The 24184-nt window shown below is 43.0% G+C and overlaps 1 protein-coding gene across 7 annotated transcripts in view; it reads left to right on the forward strand.

Moving 5' to 3' along the window:
- LOC144769184 (uncharacterized) overlaps nt 1–24184 on the forward strand; it is a 4448662-nt gene that overhangs the window by 3471660 nt on the left and 952818 nt on the right. For 6 of the 7 annotated variants that reach the window (XR_013598674.1, XR_013598675.1, XM_078653198.1 and 3 more), the window contains one exon: nt 13425–13515. The exons of the other annotated variant lie outside the window; for it this stretch is intronic. Coding sequence is in view for 4 of the 6 variants with exons in the window: in XM_078653198.1 (XP_078509324.1) it covers nt 13425–13515 (91 nt within the window). In the remaining 2 variants the exon portion in view is untranslated. The remainder of the gene's footprint in view (nt 1–13424; nt 13516–24184) is intronic. 7 annotated transcript variants of the gene reach the window in all.

The raw sequence follows: 24184 nt of genomic DNA on the forward strand, positions 1-24184 counted from the left end.
AGAGAGAGATGACATATGGAAAGAAAGAGATGATGCAGGCAGAAAGTGAGATGACACATGCAAACAGAGAGATGACACACGCAAAGAGAGAGATGGTGCAGGCAGAGAGTGAGATGATACACGCAAAGAGAGAGATGACGCTGGTTGAGAGAGACATGATGCAGGCAGAGGGTGAGATGGCGCAGGCAGGGAGTGAGATGACACACGCAAAGAGAGAGATGACGCAGGTGGAGAGAGACATGATGCAGACAGAGGGTGAGATGGCGTAGGCAGAGAGTGAGATGACACACGCAAAGAGAGAGTTGACACATGCAAAGAGAGAGATGTGCAGGCAGAGAGTGAGATGACACATGCAAAGAGAGAGATGACACATGCAAAGAGAGAGATGACGCTGGTGGAGAGAGACATGATGCAGGCAAAGAGTGAGATCACACACGCAAAGAGAGAGATGGCGCAGGCAAAGAGAGAGATGACGCTGGTGGAGAGAGAGAAGATGCAGGCAGAGGGTGAGATGGCGCAGGCAGAAAGTGAGATGACACATGCAAAGAGAGACATGGTGCAGGCAGAGAGTGAGATGTCACACGCAAAGAGAGAGATGACACATGCAAAGAGAGAGATGGTGCAGGCAGAGAGTGCGATGACACACGCAAAGAGAGAGATGACACACGCAAAGAGAGAGATGGTGCAGGCAGACAGTGAGATGACACATGCAAAGAGAGAGATGACGCAGGTGGAGGGAGACATGATGCAGGCAGAGAGTGAGATGACACACGCAAAGAGAGAGATGACGCTGGTGGAGAGAGACATGATGCAGGCAGAGGGTGAGATGGCGCAAGCAGAGAGTAAGATCACACACGCAAAGAGAGAAATGACGCAGGTGGAGGGAGACATGATGCAGGCAGAGGGTGAGATGATGCAGGCAGAGTGAGATGACACACGCAAAGAGAGAGATGGTGCAGGCAGAGAGTGAGATGTCACACGCAAAGAGAGAGATGACAAATGCAAAGAGAGAGATGGTGCAGGCAGAGAGTGAGATGACACACGCAAAGAGAGAGATGACACGCAAAGAGAGAGATGAGAGAGATGGTGCAGGCAGACAGTGAGATGACACACGCAAAGAGAGAGATGACGCAGGTGGAGGAAGACATGATGCAGGCAGAGAGTGAGATGACACACGCAAAGAGAGAGATGACGCTGGTGGAGAGAGACATGATGCAGGCAGAGGGTGAGATGGCGCAAGCAGAGAGGAAGATCACACACACAAAGAGAGAAATGACGCAGGTGGAGGGAGACATGATGCAGGCAGAGGGTGAGATGATGCAGGCAGAGTGAGATGACACACACAAAGAGAGAGATGGTGCAGGCAGAGAGTGAGATATCACATGCAAAGAGAGAGATGACGCTGATGGAGAGAGACATGATGCAGGCAGAGGGTGAGATGGCGCAGGCAGAGAGAGAGATGGTGCAGGCAGAGAGTGAGATGACACACGCAAAGAGAGAGATGACACACGCAAAGAGAGAGATGGTGCAGGCAGAGAGTGAGATGATACACGCAAAGAGAGAGATGACGCTGGTGGAGAGAGACATGATGCAGGCAGAGGGTGAGATGGCGCAGGCAGAGAGTGAAATGACACACGCAAAGAGAGAGATGACGCAGGTTGAGGGAGACATGATGCAGGCAGAGTGTGAAATGATGCAGGTAGAGAGTGAGATGGCGCAGGCAGAGAGTGAGATGACACACGCAAAGAGAGAGATGGTGCAGGCAGAGAGTGAGATGACACACGCAAAGAGAGAGATGGTGCAGGCAGAGAGTGAGATGACACACGCAAAGAGAGAAATGATGCAGGTAGAGAGTGAGATGACACACGCAAAGAGAGAGATGATGCAGGTGGAGGGAGACATGATGCAGGCAGAGGGTGAGATGATATAGGCAGAGTGAGATGACACACGCAAAGAGAGAGATGGTGCAGGCAGAGAGTGAGATGTTACACGCAAAGAGAGAGATTACACACGCAAAGAGAGAGATGGTGCAGGCAGAGAGTGAGATGATACACGCAAAGAGAGAGATGACGCTGGTGGAGAGAGACATGATGCAGGCAGAGGGTGAGATGGTGCAGGCAGAGAGTGAAATGACACACGCAAAGAGAGAGATGACGCAGGTGGAGGGAGACATGATGCAGGCAGAGTGTGAAATGATGCAGGCAGAGAGTGAGATGGCGCAGACAGAGAGTGAGATGACACACGCAAAGAGAGAGATGGTGCAGGCAGAGAGTGAGATGACACACGCAAAGAGAGAGATAACACACGCAAAGGGAGAGATGGTGCAGGCAGAGAGTGAGATGACACACGCAAAGAGAGAAATGACGCAGGTAGAGAGTGAGATGACACACGCAAAGAGAGAGATGATGCAGGTGGAGGGAGACATGATGCAGGCAGAGGGTGAGATGATGTAGGCAGAGTGAGATGACACACGCAAAGAGAGAGATGGTGCAGGCAGAGAGTGAGATGACACACGCAAAGAGATCATGACGCTGGTGGAGAGAGACATGATGCAGGCAGAGGGTGAGATGGCAGAGGCGGAGAGTGAAATGACACACGCAAAGAGAGAGATGATGCAGGTGGAGGGAGACATGATGCAGGCAGAGGGTGAGATGATGCAGGCAGAGAGTGAGATGGTGCAGGCAGAGAGTGAGATGACACACGCAAAGAGAGAGATGGTGCAGGCAGAGAGTGAGATGACACACGCAAAGAGAGAAATGACACACGCAAAGAGAGAGATGGTGCAGGCAGAGAGTGAGATGACACACGCAAAGAGAGAGATGACGCAGGTAGAGAGTGAGATGATATATGCAAAGAGAGAGATGGCCCAGGCAGAGAGTGAGATGACACACGCAAAGAGAGAGATGGCGCTGGTGGAGAGTGAGATGATATACGCAAAGAGAGAGATGGCGCAGGCAGAGAGTGAGATGACACACGCAAAGAGAGAGATGGCGCAGGTGGAGGGAGACATGATGCAGGCAGAGGGTGAGATTGCGCAGGCAGAGAGTGAGATGACACACGCAAAGAGAGAGATGACACAGGTGGAGGGAGACATGATGCAGGCAGAGGGTGAGATGGCGCAGGCAGAGAGTGGGATGACACACGCAAAGAGAGAGATGGCGCCGGCAGAGAGTGAGATGACACACGCAAAGAGAGAGATGACGCTGGTGGAGAGTGAGATGATATACGCAAAGAGAGAGATGGCGCAGGCAGAGAATGAGATGACACACGCAAAGAGAGAGATGGTGCAGGTGGAAGGAGACATGATGCAGGCAGAGGGTGAGATGGCGCAGGCAGAGAGTGAGATGACACATGCAAAGAGAGAGATGACGCACATGGAGGGAGACATGATGCAGGCAGAGGGTGAGATGATGCAAGCAGAGTGAGATGACACACACAAAGAGAGAGATGGTGCTGGCAGAGAGTGAGATGTCACACGCAAAGAGAGAGATAACACATGCAAAGAGAGAGATGACGGAGGCAGAGAGTGAGATGACGCAAGTGGAGGGAGACATGATGCAGGTAGAGGGTGAGAATGGCGCAGGCAGAGAGTGAGATGACACACGCAGAGAAATGGTGCAGGCAGAGAGTGACATTAATGTTGAAGCTGTTCTGCACTGCCATAAAGTGAGAAACAGCACTCACTGCATCATTTCCTACTCTGGTGAGACACAGTTGCTGTGCTATAAACTTACTTATGTTGTAAACTAGTGTTTATATCGTTTAGCTATTGTAATTGCTATGTAGTATGTTAGTAGTGGTCTATAATATGTTCTATTTTCTTTACAACAGATTGTAATTATCTACAAAAAGAAGAAGCAATATGCCTACTAAATCTGTTCGAAGAAGAAAATACAAAAAAAATTACATTTCCAAGAAAATGCAATTACAAGATGTATGTAAAAAACAAAATACGGAGAAAAAGAAGAATGCTCCTGGTAAGGCAACAAAGCATTTTATTCGGAAATTAACTCAATGTAAAAAAAGTCAAGATAATGCACAAAAGAAAAAAAATGCAACTACAAAGAAAAAGAAAAATCCCAGCAAAAATGTAGAAAAAGTTTATGAAGATGATATTGTCTATATTAATAGACGTAAAAATCAGTTCATTGACATTCGTAGGTGAATGTTTTATAACAGAATTGTTTTAAATTTATTAAAAAATGTTAAGAATTGTAAAAGGAGAACAGATTTTTACAAGAAAAAGAAAAGCATAGAGAGGATAGTTGATCAGGCTTTTGAAATGAATTTTTAAAAATATATTTTAGTAATCAATAGAATTCGTACACTAGACAAGGTAATCAATGTTTTGAAATCAAAAAGTAACTGGAAAAGAGTAATTAGTCGGACTAATTTTTGTGATGTTTTTTATGGAGAATTGAAGCATAGTTCAAGTTGTGAGGCAATTTTTAATGAAGAGAGTTATTTTCAGGATAATGATTTGGTGCATGCAGTTGACACAAGTGGTCGAGGATATGAGGTGAAGGACAGTTGTCCGATTGAAAAAGAAAACATTCTGCTTAGAAATGCAGAAGAGGTGTTAGCTGATGAATTTTTAGGAAGATATCCTAAGGCTCCAGTGTACACTTGGAATTGTAGTAGTATTTGTAGTGTGTGACAGGATTCAATTGATTTGTTTTGCAATTTCTTACGTACATATACTAAGAAAAGTCTAAAACAAAAAATTAAAATGTTGCAAGAGTTAGATCTTTGCAGAGTGAGAGAAAAAACAGGTTTGCATGGGCATTCACTGGCTTGTCTTTCTAGAAAAGTATGTCAGAGTGTTTTTCATCATTTTAGGATGTTAGCAGTACATCATACTAAAGTGAGGAAATTAGTGAGAAGGTTGTATTATGCAAAAAGTCCAGCACTTAAGCTAAAACAGTTCAACAGTGCTCTTTTGCATGGATCTGTATTAGATGTGAACCAACTTTGTGAAGAAATTGAGTTAAGTTACTTTGGTGAAAAAGAGGGCAGTGCAGAAACTGATACAGTAATAGAAGGTAATGTGGAAGAGAATTTACAGAATTTAAGTACAGAAAATGTTGACCATGAAATTACAAAGTTTAAGGTCATTTCAAGTGAAAGGCCAAATTTTTCTTGTGTGTGTTGTCGACGAACTCATTATAAGAATCAGACTAGGTTAGTTGATTTATATGTAAAAAGTGAAAAGGAAAATAATAATGAGTGGAAGGATTTTGCAACTTATTTGTTGGTAGAGAATTGTTTTGATTTGGGTTCTGATCTGCGTATTTGTAAATATTGTTATAATAAATTAAATGAAAACAAAAGGCCTGCTAGAGCTGTACATAATAATCTTGAGTTGGTAAACATTCCTTCTGAATTGATGGATTTAAATACTTATGAGTCTTTTCTGATTCAATGTGTGCATCCATTTCAGGCTATTGTTCGCATGGAGCCAAGACAGGGAAATTGCCTCCTTCAGATTTACAGAGAGGATTAAAGGGAAGAGTTGTTTATTTGCCTCTAGATTTAAAGAAAAATATTGATACAATGGGTTTTGAAAAAGTGAAAGAGGAACCTCTGGTTATTCTAGTTAATGGCGTTCCTACAAAGATTAAGAAAATCTGGCAAGAATTGGTAGATGTTAGGAAAGTCAAAAAGGCAACGTTGTATTTGGTAAAAAACAATCAGTACTACAAAAATGAATATGTAGGGGAAGAGGAAACAACTGTAGAAGAGGACAGTGATTTCTCAGCTGGGCAAATTGAAAAAGTAGATGTGTCTAGAAGTGAAGACATTTATGAACATTATAGTGTTCATCCTCTGCATTCCAAAGAAGTAATGGGGAATGCTGTTGAGTTGTTCCAAATGAAAGAAGCAAAAGGAAGTCCCATTAGTGTATGGGAAGAAAGCTTGGAAGCTCGTTGTTTTCCTCAGTTATTTCCAACAGGTCAAGGAGGTCGATATGATGACCGATCTGTTCAAATTCCTGCATCTGAATACCGGACTTTAAGATTATATGCAGAAGATCCAAGGTTTTGCCAATGTATTCCATATTTGTTTCATCTTCTGTTTGAGAGTGACTTGTCTGGACTTTTTTTATGCAGTGAACCATATACTGAAAAGTCGAGTACATCTGCAAAATGTTTCGGCAAGGGACTTTATGGATAAAGTCCAACAGCAAGACACTATTTTGGAGTCTCAGCTAATTAATCTCATGGCATGTCAGCGTGGTACCAACGAGTATTGTTACCGTCGTCATGGGGAACTGAAATGTATACTAAGAAACTTAGGAACTCCTACATGGTTCCTTACTCTTAGCTGTGCTGAGTATGCTTGGGAAGACTTACTTCAATTTCTTCGAGAGGCAAATGCAAACATAGAAAATATAGAATACAAGACACCTGGAGAACTGTGCTCTTTGGATCCAGTTAATGTATGCAGGTATTTCAATCATAGATTTGAAGCTATGATGTCTTTTATAACAAACAAAAAAAATCCTCCTCTTGGCGATGTTCTGGATTTCTTCTGGAGAAAGGAATATCAAGCAAGAGGTGCTCCTCACATACATATGCTGCTATGGATCAAAGATGCTCCCAAATTTGGAACAGATTCGGATGACACAGTGATGAGTTTTATTGAACAGTATTCAACATGTGTTGTTCTGAAAAGTACAGAAGAGAACAATTTAAAACATCCACTCTTACGGTTTCAAACCCATTGTTGTGGAAAATACTGTCGTCGAAAGTTCAAATCCAAGGACAAGTTCTACACAAAATGTTGTTTTGCATTTCCACGTCCAGTAACATCGAAAGGAAGAGTGGACAATTTTATGTCATCTTTACGACATACTGTGACAAGAAAATCACCCAAAAATACATACACCTTAAAAAGAAACGAAAAGTTAAAATACATAAATGACTATAACCCAGTCATTTTGTCCATGTGGAATGCTAACATGGATATTCAATATGTTGCTGACAACTCTATTGCTGTGGCTCAATATGTAACGTCTTTCATAACAAAATCAGAAAAGACAGAACTAAAGGAAATGTGGGAAGAAATTCCTCATGAAAAGTGCCTAAGTAAGAAATTGTACAGTTACAGTCTGAAGATGTTGTCGCATCGAGAAATTGGAGCATACGAATGTTCAGATCGGTTATCATCAGCAACTCTATATGCCAAATCTAGAACAATCATTTGGGTGAGTCTAGGTCTTGCTGCAACATGAAACCGAGTTTTGAAATCTGTAAAAGAATTTGAGTATTTGGCAGAGAAAGAACCAAACAGTACAGATATTTTGAAGACAAACATGTTGGATACATACTATCCAAATAGAAGTACTCATCTTGACAATGTTTGTCTCTTTGAAGTACTGCAAAGCTATAATTTTAAGAGGAATATTACAGAAGATATCAATAAAGGAGTATATGCTGTAATTGGATGTGAAGGATGTCTGGTGAAACAAAGAAAAGGACATTTGATTAATCATCGAAAATTGAGTTGCGAATCTCCTGGCAAAAGGGAATTTTACTATTTAGCTCTTTTGCAACTCTTTAAGCCATGGCGTACAGAAGAGGAACTACTTGGAGATTTTCTCAGTTATGAAGATTCTTTCAATGCAAGCAAAAATACTATGGAATGTCCTGCTTTTACTAATGATCTGCAAATGTTGAACAATGAAATACAGCAAGAAGCTTTAATTGCAGCAGAGATTGCTAGAGACAGTTCTCAAGACAGTCAGAGTTCTGCTTCATTGAGTCAGGATCCACTCGGAGGACCAATTATCCAACATGAAGCTGCCACTGCCATGGATGAGGTGGAAAGAGCAATGGAACAAGCTCAGGAGGATGTAGTAAACTTAGAAGAATTGGAAAAACAACTAAACGTTGAGCAGAAACAAATATATGACAAAGTCACAGAACAGATTGATCATGGTTTATGTCATGAGAAAAAAGAGTGCTCATGTACATCATTTAAACCTGTCCCACTGTACGCGAGTGGAGAAGCAGGAACTGGAAAAAGTTTTCTAATTAAAGGAATTGCAACCTATCTACAGAAAAGAACTGAGTCATCGCTCTCTTGTGTTGTTACCGCTCCAACTGGGTTGGCAGCACATAACATTAAAGGGATTACTTTACATCATTTATTGATGCTGCCAGTAGAGCATGATAATAAATTACAATACCACAAGCTATCTGGAGAAGCTTGTTGTGAAGTTTCCAAAGTCCTGAAGAAAATGAAACTTCTTATCATTGATGAGGTAAGCATGGTATCAAATGTAATGCTTGCTTTTGTGCATTTAAGAATGCAACAAATTCTTAAAACAGAGTATGCTGTGTTATTTGGAGGCAAACACATCAGTGTTTAAAATGCTTACGCATGAAGATACCAGAAAGTGCCTACGAAGCATTGGAAATTTTAATATATGGTTATATTTTAAATATGCAGAACTGCTTCAAAATATGCGACAGGCAAAGGATGAAGATTATAAAAATATTCTTCAAGATATAAGAATTGGAAAAGTAAGTGAACATGGCAAAGAAGCTTTACAGGCACGATTACTTTCAAATTTGTTTCCAAACGAAAATATTCTCCCAGAGAATATTTATAGGAAAATTGCTGAAAACAAATCTGTGATATGCTTGATGCCAACTCTGCAAAAATGGTCAATCTTCAACAACAAAATGTTAAAGTTAGAAAATCAAGAGATTGTAAAACTGGAAGCTATTGATAAAATAGAGCATGAAGGAGCTACTATTATTTTGTCAGAAAAGTTGAAATCAAAATTGGATTCTTTAGAGAAGACAATATCTAAAACTGCTGGTTTTGAAAAGAGTCTATATGCATGTTTAAATTGTCGTATAATTTTACGACGGAATTTACATGTGGAAAGAGGTTTAGTAAATGGAGCAATGGGTCATGTTGTTGATTTTGTGAATTACCGAAATAGAGATGAAATTAAATTTTTGAAAATTAAATTTGATGGAATTGAAGAATACAACAATTGAGTCGTTGTTCTGCTCGGTTTTTGCTTGTGAAAGATTTATATGTCCGCCGAAAACAGTTTCCTGTTTGTTTGGCATATGCGGTGACTATTCATAAATCTCAAGGTTTAAGTGTAGATAATGTTTTGGTGAATATTGGAAGTTCTGTGTTCAAGGAGGGTATGACATATGTTGCTTTATCTCGAGTCAGAACTTTATCTGGATTATACTTGATTGATTTTGATGAGACAAAGATTAGTGCAGATCTAAATTGTGTAAAAGAATATAATAGGTTAAGAAGAGAATATGCTCCAAATTTACCTCAAAATCCTTTATTTAAAAAGCGTGTGGTAGGCCGAAAAAGAAGAAATGAGAAAAATTGTAGCGAGGTTGTAGCAAAAAGAAAAAAACTAGATGAACCAGTAATTGTAAGCAGAAAGGAAAAGGATTCTGTTGAAGATGTTGTTGGATTTCAGTTTGAAAACAGTTCTGGTGTCAACTGCTATGCTAATGTAGTGGTTAATGTTGTTTTTTTTCTCCAAACTTTACAAGAGCAGGTTGTTGAAAATCGGGATCAAAGATTTTGTTGTTTGTTGAATACTGTGTTTGAGAAATGTAGCAGTGATAAAACAAAAATAGAAAGTGTTTCTGATATTCGAAATGTTTTGGACATATGTTCTGGTGTAAATCAATTTTCACAGAATATTCAGCAAGATTGTCAGGAATTTCTAATGTATATGCTTGTTGTATTGCAAGATGAAGGTATAGATGTTGAAAATCTTTTTGGCCTTTCTTATAAATGGCAGCATGACTGCGACAATTGTTCCTTTTCAAGTAGTACTACAATAGGCACTGAAAGATTTATATATTTGACTTTACCAGACTGCAAATCAGTGTCTTTTAATAATCTCGTTAGAGAAGCAAATCAAAACATGGTCTGTACCCAATGTAACTCTGCAATGCTATCAACATTATTTATACAAAGATATGGACAGTATGTATTTTTAATGTTCCAACGATGTAGACCTGATGGAACTAAATTGACAACTTTAATTAAAAATGTTGTGGCTTCTCAATTATCCATTTCAGGAAGAACCTTTGTAACTGCAGGAATTATTTTCCATGATGGTCCTTCTACAACATCAGGACATTACACAGCTTATTTAAAACGTCAAAAAGGCTGGACTTATTGTAACGATACTCAATTGACTTTCAAACAATGTTTGCCGTTTGACTTACAAAATTCTTACCTAGTGTTCTTACAACCCAAATTTTAGGAAATGTAATTGACCTAGGAAGATTAGAGTAGTTAATAAAATTTAGTCTGCTGTTCAAAATTGCTTTGTGAATGAGAGTGATCAAGATAATAAAAAACTTGTAGTTCTCATAGAGGTAGTGTAAGTGTATCACAAAGTGAGTGATATCAGTATTATAGGAAATGTTGATCAAGAGTGAGCCAGAGGTGGAAATATAACTATTGTTAGATGATCGAATAGATGTTGGAGCTTTTCATTCAGAAAGTTGGGTAAATGGAAGTTTAAAAGTACTATTAAGTAATTTCCCAAAAAAGGACTTTTCATATACTATTTGGCCTCGTGGAAAAGTAAGTGAATCAAAAATGAGTATTGCGGGTAAATGTTGTTAATATATGTTTTGATATTACTTTACTTTGAGAGTATAATAATGACATACTAATGTTTTATTAGTTTGTGATTGTTGTTTGAAAAAAACATTTAAGATATGTTTTTTTCAAAGTTGTACATTATTTATTGAAACGTTGTATGGGTTTTTTAAACACAATCTTTTTTATTGTGTTTTTTCTTGCCCGCTGTCATATGATGAGTAGTATTGAACTCACTGTTTTTAGTGAAATTCAATATATTCTGAGAACAGCAAAATAAATAATATACCATATTGTACAAGTTATTTTGTATTTTGTATTGTGAAATATATATTATAGTCCCCTTGTCTCACGCTCACTCGCCTATATCCACCCTCTATCACCCCTCTTTACTCACCCTCACTGCCCTTCTCTCACCCTCCTTCACCCCCGTTCCCTTACTCTGCTTCCCTCACTACCCCTCATTCCCCATTCCTTCACTCCCCTTCCCCTCTCTCCTCTCCCCAACTTTCCTGCTCTCAGTCTCTCTGCTTCACTCCCCTTCCCCTCTCTTACCTTCCTTTGCTCCCTCACTCATTTTCCGTCTCTCACTCCCTCTCTCTTACCCTCACTCTCTCTATCCCCTCACTTTGTCACTCCCCCTTCCCTCACGCTCACTCCCTTTAACTCACCAACACTCCCTCACTTACCTTTCTCTGCTCCCTCACTCAGTCCCCTTCTCTCACTCCTTTCTTCACTCCCACTATCTCCTCACTCCCTCACTCCCCTTGTCTTATGCTCACTCGCCTTTATCCACCCTCTATCACCCCTCTTTCCTCAACCTCACTGCCCTCCTCTCACCCTCCCTCACCCCTGTTCCCTTACTCCACTTCCCTCACTTATCCTCATTCTCCATCCTTAACTCCCCTTCCCCTCACTCTCCACCCCCACTCACCTTTTCCCAGTCTCTCTGCTTCACTCCCCTTCCCCTTCTTTCCTTCCTTTGTTCCCTCAGTAATTCCCCTTCCCTCACTCACCTTACTCCACTTTACTCACTCCTTCTCTCACTCTCTCTGTCTTCTCACTTCCTCACTCCTCTTCCCGCACTCCTTCTCTGTTACCCTGACTCCCTCTGTCCCCTCACTCTCTCACTCCCCTTCACTCACCCTCACTCACCTTCCATCCCTCACTGTCGTGAACACACCCTCACTCACTCCCCCTTCCCTCTCACTCACTCCCCTTCCCTTACACGCCTTTCCTCATTTAGTTATATACATATGTGTATGTGTGTTATAGTTAGGTCAGAGCTTCCATAGTAAGAGTGTATTTGGTGCCATAACCTTCAAAAACTTTAAAAACAAAAACAAAAATGTTCTTCAACTTCGATCCTCCCTAAAACGTTTCAGGCTGATCCATCAAGCAGGGTTGTTTATATTTTTGCCCATTTAGTCGAACCATATTTATGAGGAGGGCAAATCTGAACATTCATGGGAAAAGACGAGTCGGTCTGGCTTGGCTCCAAGAGTCCAATCATAAGGAGAGCCACCCAAAAAGAAAAATAGGTTTCCAGGAAGTATGATTATGAACACTAGACACACTTTTACTCAACACCCACACTAACTCACTCACTTTAACACATTCACACACTCTTACATTCTCACTCTTTCTCACATTGTTTCCCTATGTCTCGCCCTCTCACACATTCTTTCATTCTAACACCCTTTCTCCCACTTTCTCACTTTCTGGCACTCTCTCAATTTCACGCTTTCACTTTCGCTCTCCCCCTTACTGTCACACTCTTTCTCACTCCCACTCTCACGTTATCACTCACACTCACACTTCCACACTGACAGTCACTCCCTCTCACTCTCTGTTTTGGTCTTTATTTATTTATTTCTCTCCTTCTTTCGATCTTATATTCATTTTTATTTAGAACTTCCAAAAGTTCTGGTCATACATGGCTGTAGAATATCTAAACCCTTTTCTCCGGTAGATGCTTAAAAAAAAGTTAACATAAAAGGACTGAGTCACAAAAACGTATGAAATTATGGGCTGGTTTCTACGACTCTGCTTGAAGATGCTTTTAAAATGTTTTGCTTTTCATAAAACGGGTACGATAGTACACATGGAAAGCTGTGCCCGTTGCAGGTTTTACAGCGGAACTGTGCTCATATCATGAGGTTTTTTTTAGAGCTACCTGTTCCCCCTGCACCAGTATTATATGCAGCACACAATTCCACACGGTGGGAATGGCAACCATGGGGGAAATATTTCTTCCTTTGGAAACAAAGCCCTACCCCAACACCGCCACCAAATCTGGCGGTGATTCATTAATCATTTCGTCCGGGAAGGTGAGTCACTTACCTGGAATACATCGCCGACTATTTATATGTTGGGGAGGGTGTCAGATTTCGAATTATGAATGCCCACAAACATGCAGGTTTGTTGGCATTTATAAACTTACAAGGCTAACCACGCTTTGTTCTGCCCACCTCCCACATCTTACTTTAGACTTTATTCTGCAGACTTCTCCGCACTCGTGGTAAAACCATTTACGTCTGCCAGGATTCCTTGTGTTCATCCCTGCTAACCATAAATGAAGGCATTTTCAGCCTTGGATGTTTCTTTACGGATGAAAGTGCATTTTTGATTTGGGTCAAAGTTTTTAGAAAGTAATTTTTTCAGAAAGTGAAGTGCGATTTGGCACCAAATTACTTAAGAATTCTCCTCACAGGAATGGTTTGATCTGATTTATATTAGTAATTTGCTTTAATTTAAACAATGTTTAAAATATAATTTTACAGGATTTTTTAGATGTTATTTATTTTTTGCAGGCCACCTGAAAAAAACATTAAGAGAATTCCGATGCACTCAATCGGACAGCTGGATCCCAATCGTAAGCATGAGGAAAGATCTGTAGCACAGGTGATGTGCAGAGTTCTTCTTACTCTGCGTTTTTCTAACTCTAAAGTTTGTTCACTTCTGCGAACCATGTCTTAATCATTCTCCAATGAACCTCATATTAACAATATTCATTGAAGGACTTATGTACTCAAGAATCGAGAGTTTGCGTCTGTATTTTCGATAGGTCTTGTAGAATGTCTTGTTTTCAAGTTAAGCATTTCACCTCTGTCTTCAGGGCTGTGACACAAGAACTGTATTTTAACTGTATTTTTCATAACAGTTTAGATGATACAATTTATAGCATTCACATTCTACGCGTCGTGGTAAAGCGCAGGAGGCAGCTTTCTGGAAAAAAAATAGCTTCCTTACAATAGATTATGAAAAATGGTGCGATATTGGAAGTTTAACCAATCTTGTTTCAAATTTGAAAATTCGTTCATTATAGTGTGCTGGTGTTTTTTAGAACATGCACACATTTTTCACTAAATTAATTCACAAACCAAACAGATTTACAATCTCGAGAGCCCCATCCACAAAGGGTCCATGTTTAACAATGCATTCAAAGGGGAATAGTTGGTCTTCCTCAATGGTCTTTCACTCAAGAGGCCTGAGAGATCCGACCTGTAAGGGTACTTGTCATCATGGATGTCCCTATATAGAGACTGATCTTGCAGCCTACATATGCAGATGTGCAGAAATTAGGTATGCAAGTTTTGCAATTGGCTTCATCATTGGTATGTGACATGTATCTCAGTATCATCAGATTCCCTATATTGAGTAGGATGTATATGTCGCAAATAGTCAGTGGTCCTGGACCCCAAAAGTAAGACAGGCTAAATGATGCTCCTATAGTGGCTGAGCACATAAAACTTATGTTGCCTAGCTATTTATGCTTCTACCCTTTTAACTAAGATGTCAGTATAATTTTGTTGAGTGCATAAATAACTCAATCAATCAGGTTTTATAAAGCACTGCTTATCACCCGTGAGGGTATCCAGGCGCTGAACGGGGGAAGAGTTGCTGCTAAGGTCTATCCGTTGACCTACCAGGTCTTCAGGCCCTTCCTGATCTCCTGCAGGGTCGAAGTTGTTTGGAGCTAGAGTGGGAGGTTGTTCCAGGACTTTGCATCTAGGTGGAAGAAAGCGTGGCTGCTGCTCCTGCTTATGTGGATGCGTGGAGTGTGAGCCAGGGAGAGAAATGTGGAGCTCAGCTGTCTGACAGACTGGTAGAAGTTGAGTCTGTAGTTGAGGTAGGCTGGACCCTTGTTGTGGAGGGCCTTGTAGGCGTGGGTGAGTAGTGTGAACTGGCACTGTTCGTTGATGGGGAGCCAATGTAGTGCTTTGAGATGGGGGAGTGATGTGGGTTTGCCCTGGGAGGTCCGGGATGGGCCTTGCTGCAGCATTCGGAATGGTCTGGAGTCTGTTTAAAAGTTGTGCGATGATTCCCATGTAGAGGGCGTTGCCATAGTCGAGGCAGCTGGTAATAAGTGCCTGGGTGACGGTCGTCTGGAGTTGGTGGGGAGCCATTTGAATATTTTCTTCAACATGTGCTGGATGAGGAAACATGATGATAATACAACGTTTATCTGATTCCTCATCACAAGCTTGCTATCGGGTATGTTGCCTAAGTCCCTTGGGCGTTCAGTAGGTAGGGGGACCAAGTTGGATTGGCCACCAGGAGTGTTTCCAAGGGGAGGCATTGCTCCTGAAGATAAGTACCTTAGATTTGTTGATGTTGAGTTTGAGGCAGTTCTGCATCCAGCTGGCTACACTGGTCGTGCACTATTAGACTTAGCATCCTTGGCGTGGTTTCCCCCAGAATGTTTGACTCTACCACCTGTATTTTTAATGGTATAGTGGATTTCGTTTTTGGTAGCTTAGATGCTTTGGGACACTTTGCCACTGCTGACCAGTCTCAAAGTGCAAGTGCTCCCCATATAAAGTGTTACTGTGATTGGTTATCCATGATTGGCATATTTGATTTACTAGGCAAGCCCCTAGTACAGTGCACTGTGTGTAGCCAGGGCCTGTAAATCAGATGCTACTAGTGGGCCCATAGCACTGATTGTGTCACCCACCCAAGTAGCCTTTTCAAATGTGGCTCAGACCTGCCAATGCATACCTGCAAGCTCAGTTTTTAACTATCATGTCCACCTGGGAAGTGTACCCACTTCCCAGGCCCCCACCTTTGCTTTTCTTACATGTAAGGCACCCCTCAGGTAGGCCCACAGTACCCCTACAGGCATGGTGCTGTGTAGGTAAAAGACAGGACATATGCAGGTGTGTTTTACATGTCCTGATAGTGAAATACACCCAATTTTGTTTTTCACTATTGAAAGGCTATCTATCCCATAGGCTAACTTGTTCAATAGTCAATGAGTCTCCAAGAAGCCACAAAAAGGGATTTGTAGCACTATAGAATCCCAAGCAGGTCCAGTTACAGTATATATTTAAAGTAATACCATTAGGTGTAATCTGCAATCCAGAGTAAACATAGAAATCACCAAATGTGTTTCATCCATTGAACTATAGACATTCATGGAGAGAAGAGATGTCCTGCATCAAGCAGCAATCACTGAGAACCCACTGAAATTCAGATGGATCTAACTGTTGAACACTATCCATCAATCGATTTCCAAAGATCAAAACAAATCCTAAACTTAATTATTCCAAAATGTGAAATAAATAATGTTGTAATTCAGCACTGAGATCGTAATCTGCACATTTACAAGCTGTAGTCAAAAATACGATCAGTACGACACGGTTAATTTCTATTCTTAAGAAAAACTATATTTTGTTCCCGATATTACTAAAAAGGTAATCTTCATTCTAACTATTGACTATATTATATTATTGAAATAACCTCAATAATACCTAGAATCATCCATAGATATCTAAGCTGGAGCTGCGCTATGAAAATATTACTTGGCTTCTATACACACCGGGTATTCTTAATAATCTTGAATTCGACAAGAATACACGTCATTTACTTGCTGGCCTCAGCAATGCCAGAATTCCACATGGTCAGCGACTAGCTGCCGCCTCCCCCCCAAACCGGCACCCAACACCCAGAAACGTGGACACGAGACGTCTTTACTTTTTGGAAGGCGGGCGCTAGTCGCCCGGCCGTATTTATTAAAGTATGAAATTAAAAAAGGTTTTTAATTGCATGATCAACAATTTATACAAAAATCAGCAGGACATTCGATACAAAATTATTGTCAACAAGTTTGAGAGCCTGACCTTAACAAAACTCTAATACATGTTGTTTCCTAACCGAGTCTAAACATCCTCATCTTGATTTTTGTACATTTCTGGCCATATGGCAGGGTCACTACCGGTGTCAGGTCCTACAAGCTGCGCCTCCCCATGAGACGTGCGCATGCGCAGTGTTACCCCGGGAATTGCCCGGTCTACGCCCTGAACTCCATTTACCCACTGAAGGAGGGCCCTTACTCTGCGCCAGCCGGTGACGTCATGAGTATACGCGCGCGGGGTGGCTACCAGCCTAAGGAAAGCGTGAACTACTCCTACCCGCGCTCCTTTGCTTTGCAGCATCCATTACCTTGCCCCTGGAGTTCTAGGAGTGGCCCGCAGGCCCCTCCCCCTGGGCGGGAACCTCCATAGGATGATGCCCGCCCCCTCAGACCTCAAATATGTGCTCACCGATAATGACCTTACCGCATGCCCCATACCTAATAAATACGACGACCTATGGGAAAAAACTCTAAAGGACAGCTACACTGGCTAATAAATAACAGTATCACCGTACAGCTACAAAGGGAAAAAAGGCCTAAAGACACTTGGCATCAAGGAAAAATCACTTCACACACAGTTTGCTAAAAAGGGGAAAAAATTCCTAAACAAACGTATCAACAAAATATACCAACAGATCTATTTCTACTACCATGTAAAACATGTGGACAGTACCTTCCACAACTTACCATTAAACAAGACATAATGAATGCCACAAGACTTTTGTTCCAAGGGATGGTGGGTGGGAAAACAAAGAAGCCCCGAGCGCGGGGCACACCGTACTGTGAGGGAGCGTCCAGGGACAAGGGGGTCTCCTGGGCGCTCCCCACCTCTTTATTCCCGTGGGGCCAGGCGGGGATGGCACGCCCCCCGGCCCGCCCATCCTGTAGCCCGCCCCCCCTGACCCGGACCTTCTACCTTGTATCCGGGTCAGGGAGGCCGCCGGCCAATCGGTGGTGGGTCGCGCCCCCCATGGCCCGCCCCCACCACCGAGAGACAACAATGGGGAAAGGGGGGGCGACGGTCGCCGCGCCGCCATGCGTGCGGGGGGGCCGAGGGCCCCCCCTTTTCACATGGTCAGCGACTAGCTGCCGCCTCCCCCCCAAACCGGCACCCAACACCCAGAAACGTGGACACGAGACGTCTTTACTTTTTGGAAGGCGGGCGCTAGTCGCCCGGCCGTATTTATTAAAGTATGAAATTAAAAAAGGTTTTTAATTGCATGATCAACAATTTATACAAAAATCAGCAGGACATTCGATACAAAATTATTGTCAACAAGTTTGAGAGCCTGACCTTAACAAAACTCTAATACATGTTGTTTCCTAACCGAGTCTAAACATCCTCATCTTGATTTTTGTACATTTCTGGCCATATGGCAGGGTCACTACCGGTGTCAGGTCCTACAAGCTGCGCCTCCCCATGAGACGTGCGCATGCGCAGTGTTACCCCGGGAATTGCCCGGTCTACGCCCTGAACTCCATTTACCCACTGAAGGAGGGCCCTTACTCTGCGCCAGCCGGTGACGTCATGAGTATACGCGCGCGGGGTGGCTACCAGCCTAAGGAAAGCGTGAACTACTCCTACCCGCGCTCCTTTGCTTTGCAGCATCCATTACCTTGCCCCTGGAGTTCTAGGAGTGGCCCGCAGGCCCCTCCCCCTGGGCGGGAACCTCCATAGGATGATGCCCGCCCCCTCAGACCTCAAATATGTGCTCACCGATAATGACCTTACCGCCACAGGCCAGCATTGTTAACCGACGATCTGGCCTCCCCCTGCCTAGACCTACCCTAGAAAGTTCTCACTTTAGCAAAACCTTCCAACCAGGCCCTGACATCATCAGACCACAGGACCCTTCCTTCCTCCGTCAAATGGACTCCCCTCACCAGGTAGAACAAATACCCCATGTTGGATCATCTGCAACCGAGGGGGGCTTGAAATAATTTGTCCCACTGTGTGTTGATCCTCTTTATCGAGTGATTCAACGCCCTGACCGAGTCCCTGGCACCACGGGATAAGTTGAGACCCTACTACTGTGCCACCCGGGCAAGTCCTGAAGACCCACCCACAGTGGAGATGAACTCATCAATGAGTATTCGCCTCCCCAGTTTGGCCACTTCAGTCCCCCCTAGGTGAAGTATCACCACTGACAGGGGGTCGGGCTGCTGAGCTAAAAGTCCCTGAAAGAAGTTCCTGAACTTACCAGGGCACAGACCCTCAAACCAACTCTTCCCTGTCCTGCGTCCAGCATGTTGCTTGTGCTGGCACATTGTAGCTCCTCCACTTCTGGTGATGAGTTCCTCCCCTGCGTGACAGGTTTGAGAAACTGCAAGAACCAGGAAAAGACCAAGCAAACCTGGGTGACAATTCCCACTTCCACCTTAGGGAATGGGTAGCACTTACACCTGCCAGAAATACTTAGGCCCTTGGTGTCCTCTTTCTTGACGTATGCTTCCCTTTTGACGTCCATCCGCTGCTGATGTTGCGGTGTGGAGCACTCCTCAGATATCCGCCATGGACCCAGCCGTGACTGACGTAGCATCCCTTGGGCTGTCCACCTGTTGCAGCTGTTGTGATGTGGAGCACTCCAGGTATCCGCCATGGACCCGGTCGTACATAAATTGGAAAGATAGACACACACCATTAATGTTTCCGGCGATAACTGCTGTACACGCGTTAGTCTTACATTACCATCAGTTGCTAAGTTTTAGATAATCTTAGTGCCAGATTACTACACATTAACGCGTCGACAGTAAATGTTAAGCATAGCCTCAGTTTGTCTGTTTGCTAGTGCAGCATCTATGTCGTTAAGCATAGGATCAGCGCCGCCCTAACCATGGTAGGTTGTAAAATTGGCTTCCTATTTTCACAATCATTGTTACACAAGAAAGTTGTGCTGCAGGCGAGGAGATCACCTCTTAACCCTGGTGTTCTACCCACGTCTTTATGCATAGGATCTATGTGTAAAAAACAAGACAATCTACTTAACAGTGCAGCATCACAGTCTTTAGCTAAAAGAATTAGCACAGCCCCAACTCCGCCAGGCCATAAGCTGGCCCAAGGACCTTTTCCGCTCGCCACTTTGGCGTCTGGGAAATATCATCCCAGCCAACCGGACATGATCACATGCATCCCCAGAACTATGCGATGCCGCAACTAGGCTCTTGGGCACTTTTTAGGTGTGACATCAGGGTGTGTAACATTATCAGGACCCCGAGTAGTCTTTCTACAGGCTCTAGGCCCTGTCTCTATGCCATTCGTGGTTCCCCCACCATATTTTTAATATATGGCTTTGGTACACCCCTAGAGCTCAACGTATATGGTGCTAAATTACTGTGTGCCTTATAAGTTTTCACACTGTAATTATTCGCCTCAAATCTCATCATAGGCTCACGTATATTGTGCCAATTTACTTGTGTGTTAAATAAGTTTACTGACTGCAATTTCTTGCTTTTAGCCTCGGAAAGGAACTAAAGGGGTGTGTTTAGAACAAATACATATATTTGTTGTTATACACCTGTTCTTCCTTCATTTACTCATTCATGAGATTAAAGACTGGTAAAACAAGCTGCTCTATATTCCCTCAAGACTTAACCTGAAGGCTGCACGCAATACAGCTAACCCTAGGATAGCTTACTAATGATGTTGACTTTAACCTATCATCCATGAAAGGTCGTTTGGATAGGTGCAATGTTTGGACTGGTGCAATTTCCCCCCTAGAATAGTGAACAGCACCTCACATGGTAATTACCTCCACAATGAAATCAGTCCATTGTTTGGCTTTCTGTTTTGGCTTGGAAAGGGAAGTGGGACCTGGGAAATTGGCTCTCTCAGTCTCGTCAAGCCCTACCCCTAGATGTCGTTAATCCCCAGGATGACCCCGGGCGAAGGTGGTATACCCTATTCGTGAATGGTTCCATGATTGTTCTAACTATCACCTAGCTGATACCAATGATAGTCGTTCTAGAGTGTCAAAATTTGACTTATGTCAATGGCTGTTCCTTGCGTAAGAGACATAAGCAGCAACCATGGCCTTGGATAAAGTATTGCAAGTGCTTAGAGGACATCAATAAAGCAGCCCAGGAAAGTCAACATCCATCCTATTCTCCAGGTGAAATTTAATGTCACCCATGTAGCGTTAGCTCTGATTTAGACAATGAGTTTTCCAAAAACTGAATTCCGAAGCAGCATTTTCCACTGTTTCTGACAATACTATGCACTCTGCGAAATCAATTTGCCCCTGGTTGGCAAAAAGCCATTAATAATCAATTTAAAGGCAATGAATTGCCGTTTACATCACCACTCCTTAAACAAATGCTCTTTTTAGGTTAAGCATGTATGCAATAGCTAATGCAGTTACTAGGCAGCATCTTATTTAACTCTACATGTAAATCGAATGCAGGATTTCATACCACACTCTCAGGGGTGATGTATATGAAGTTTTACCCAGATGGCAGAAGAGTTAGTCACAACTTGAATTTTTACAGACCTATTGTTTTCTGAAGTTCGAGCTCACCTTCTTGTCGGGCTCCCACCTGCCAACCCGGGCACCAACAATGTGAATTGAAGACCTATACGATGCCTCAGACCAGGGGTGCATCGGTAATTAGGAAGCTATTAACCTCTCTCTATAGGCCCAACATCAACATACTCATGCCGCAGAAGACTCACATGGACAACGGAATAAGCCACCCCGTGGCGGGAACCTATGCACACAACTGAAATAGTGTAAAGACCGGTGTGTACAAATGATTTGGTACAGAGATGCGAATTAATATCGATCTAACTAAACCTACATTTGTTGTTGTACCATAATTATTTGCCTATTGTTTTTATATGATCTACAACAAATAAACAATTAAGACTCTGCTGTCTACAAGGTACAGCTAACAACGGGCTATGGTTGCAGTTAGAATGTTCAGGTTCTGTCCACCTGGAGGTGAGAAAATAAGGCAGACACTCTAGGCCTCCTATTGGATGGGATTTTCTTTCACAGGAATGATGTCATATGCATAAAATAACACCATAACCTTGTGAAACATCGGTTTTGAACCCGCTGCTGTTTTCTGAATTAAATCAGCCAAATATATATATATATATATATATATACATACACACATGATATATACATATATATATATATATATATATATACACACACACACACATACACTTATTTATATGCTCTACATTGCCATTGTTGAGGGTGGGGAAGGTTGGTCCATGGCTCAAAAGACGCCAAGCCTATAGTGGGTCAATGAGAATATGTAGCATAAAGACAGTTATTTAATCAGAACAGCAGAATCCGAGCACATTCTCCTTGCACAGGCCCACAGAGGGAGCTCGGATGATTAGGGGTGCAATGGCTAGTGAGGTGGCACCTTTACTGCCATTAGGCCACATTGATTTCCGCGACAAAAAGCACACAACGCTTTATGCAGACTGTCCAATGGACAGCCTCTCCTGGCCTGGGAGATTTAAACAGCCAGTTTGCAACAAATGTGAGGCAGCAGATTCAAGAAACGTGCTGCGGTTATTTTCTATAAAAATGGCATTCCATTTGTAAAGCCTCCTATGATTTTATTGCAAAATAAAACATATTCTTTCGCGCAGCGGGTTGCAGGCCATAATTACAGCGGGATAGCTCCCGGAGATATCCGCTGCAGGCCCCTTGTGGGCAAACAATGCGCCTTTTCTTTGTGGTTCATCCAACTGCAAAGATAATGACTTGCTTCTGTCACACAAAGGCGCAATCTGAATTTCTTTCCAGCCCCAGAATGCCGAGATGTAGAAATTATACAGACGCCAAATACAAACTCAATACCATTTGCATTTTATTGCTCCGAGGAACAGGGCAGCCGAACTTTAGGGCATTCAGAAGCGTAAAGAAATTCCATATTTAAGCAACGTTGTTGCAAAGTCTGTAAAAATGCAACCCGGCATATTTAAAATAAGGTCTATTTGCAAGCTTACTTTGTCATGTCCTTATGTGTGGCCGGCACTCCTCCATGATGGAAGGTACCATTGTGGCTCAGGATTGGGGGTGGCCAAATTCCCGGCCAATCCTAGCATGAGCAGCTGCGCTTGCACATGATGCTGACAATGTTCAGTGCAGAGGTGCCAGCTATCGACATCACCTGACTTAAGTACCTTGATTGTGCTTTCCATGCGGCTGATATATATAATTAGAGATGTTTTTAATCTGCTTTGTACAGTTAACAAGTTTTTCCCTATGCGTGCGTTAGAACACTTCTAGAATACTGTGGCCTCTTCCTTTCACCTGTACCCTAGTAAACGGGCCACTAGCTAAAATGGAATAATACTCTAAACATGCAGTCAGTGAAAGGAATAGTTATCACCACTATCCAAACTAAAAGATTAGCATTAAACTAGTGAGTTGTCCTTGTGACTTTTCATTAACTTTACTTCGGAGTTATTATTCTTTCAGCTAACTTGGAAAGAGAGGATGTGCCACCTGAGTCTGCCAGTTCTCCTAATTGCTCTGTCTGTCACTTTAAGCTGCCGGGAAGCTGCACCAATAGAGAGGTTGGTAATTTAAAGAAATCTCTTTTTAAAAGCATGAGCGAGTGAGTGTAGAAACTGATGCGTCTTTGAAATAATGTGACACTGATGTGCTTTAATGTGACATTTTTACCCGTGCGAATAAATTATTGCTTAGGCTAGTTTCTGTGTCTGACGATTTGTCGGCTGGTACTTCTGACAGGGAAGGGTGGATATTGCCCGTTCTGACCAAAACCACACTGCTTGGGATTAACAGAGCAGCGCCGCAACTCGACACTTCAAAGCTCAAAGGTAATAGTGGTCGCTACCTTCACCACATTCCAACGACAAATGGAAACCGCCCCCAGCAATAGACCGTCACCCTGCACTGCATACATTTATCACACACTCTACCCGGCTTCTGCTGAGATGCAGTGTTCACCCTAGACACCCGACACATGACCCAAAATGAAAAAAGTCTGATTCACAGCTACAATCAACCACCACACAGCGTTTCGCGTTCAAAGCTCACCCAAACACGAAGGGGGAGGAGGGAGAAAGCGGGCCGGACAAAAGAACCAACAGTGAGACAAGGGAGCAGCGAGCGTCCACTGCTAGAACAGCGGAAGAAAGACCAGTCAGCCTCTGCACTGCCCCCGCCCCGGGCAACAGCACTCGCACACCGAAACCCGTCCCAACACTCAATGGCCCGTCCTGTGACAAACACAGGATGGCGCCGCATCCACCAAGCCACAGTCTCGGCTCTGCACATGGGGCAGAAAAACACACGTGGCACGGCCACTCCGCCTCCAATCCGACCCAGGATCCCGCACAACCCACAGGCGCCCCCACCCACTGCACACAACTGCTCCGCCCCTATGAAGGGGCTCCCTCACCGTGCTCCGACGCTCTCCGTGTCTGTCACATGTCCCGAC

The sequence above is a fragment of the Lissotriton helveticus genome, chromosome 7, assembly GCF_964261635.1.
Source record: "Lissotriton helveticus chromosome 7, aLisHel1.1, whole genome shotgun sequence".
In the NCBI taxonomy this organism is placed as follows: Eukaryota; Metazoa; Chordata; class Amphibia; order Caudata; family Salamandridae; genus Lissotriton; species Lissotriton helveticus.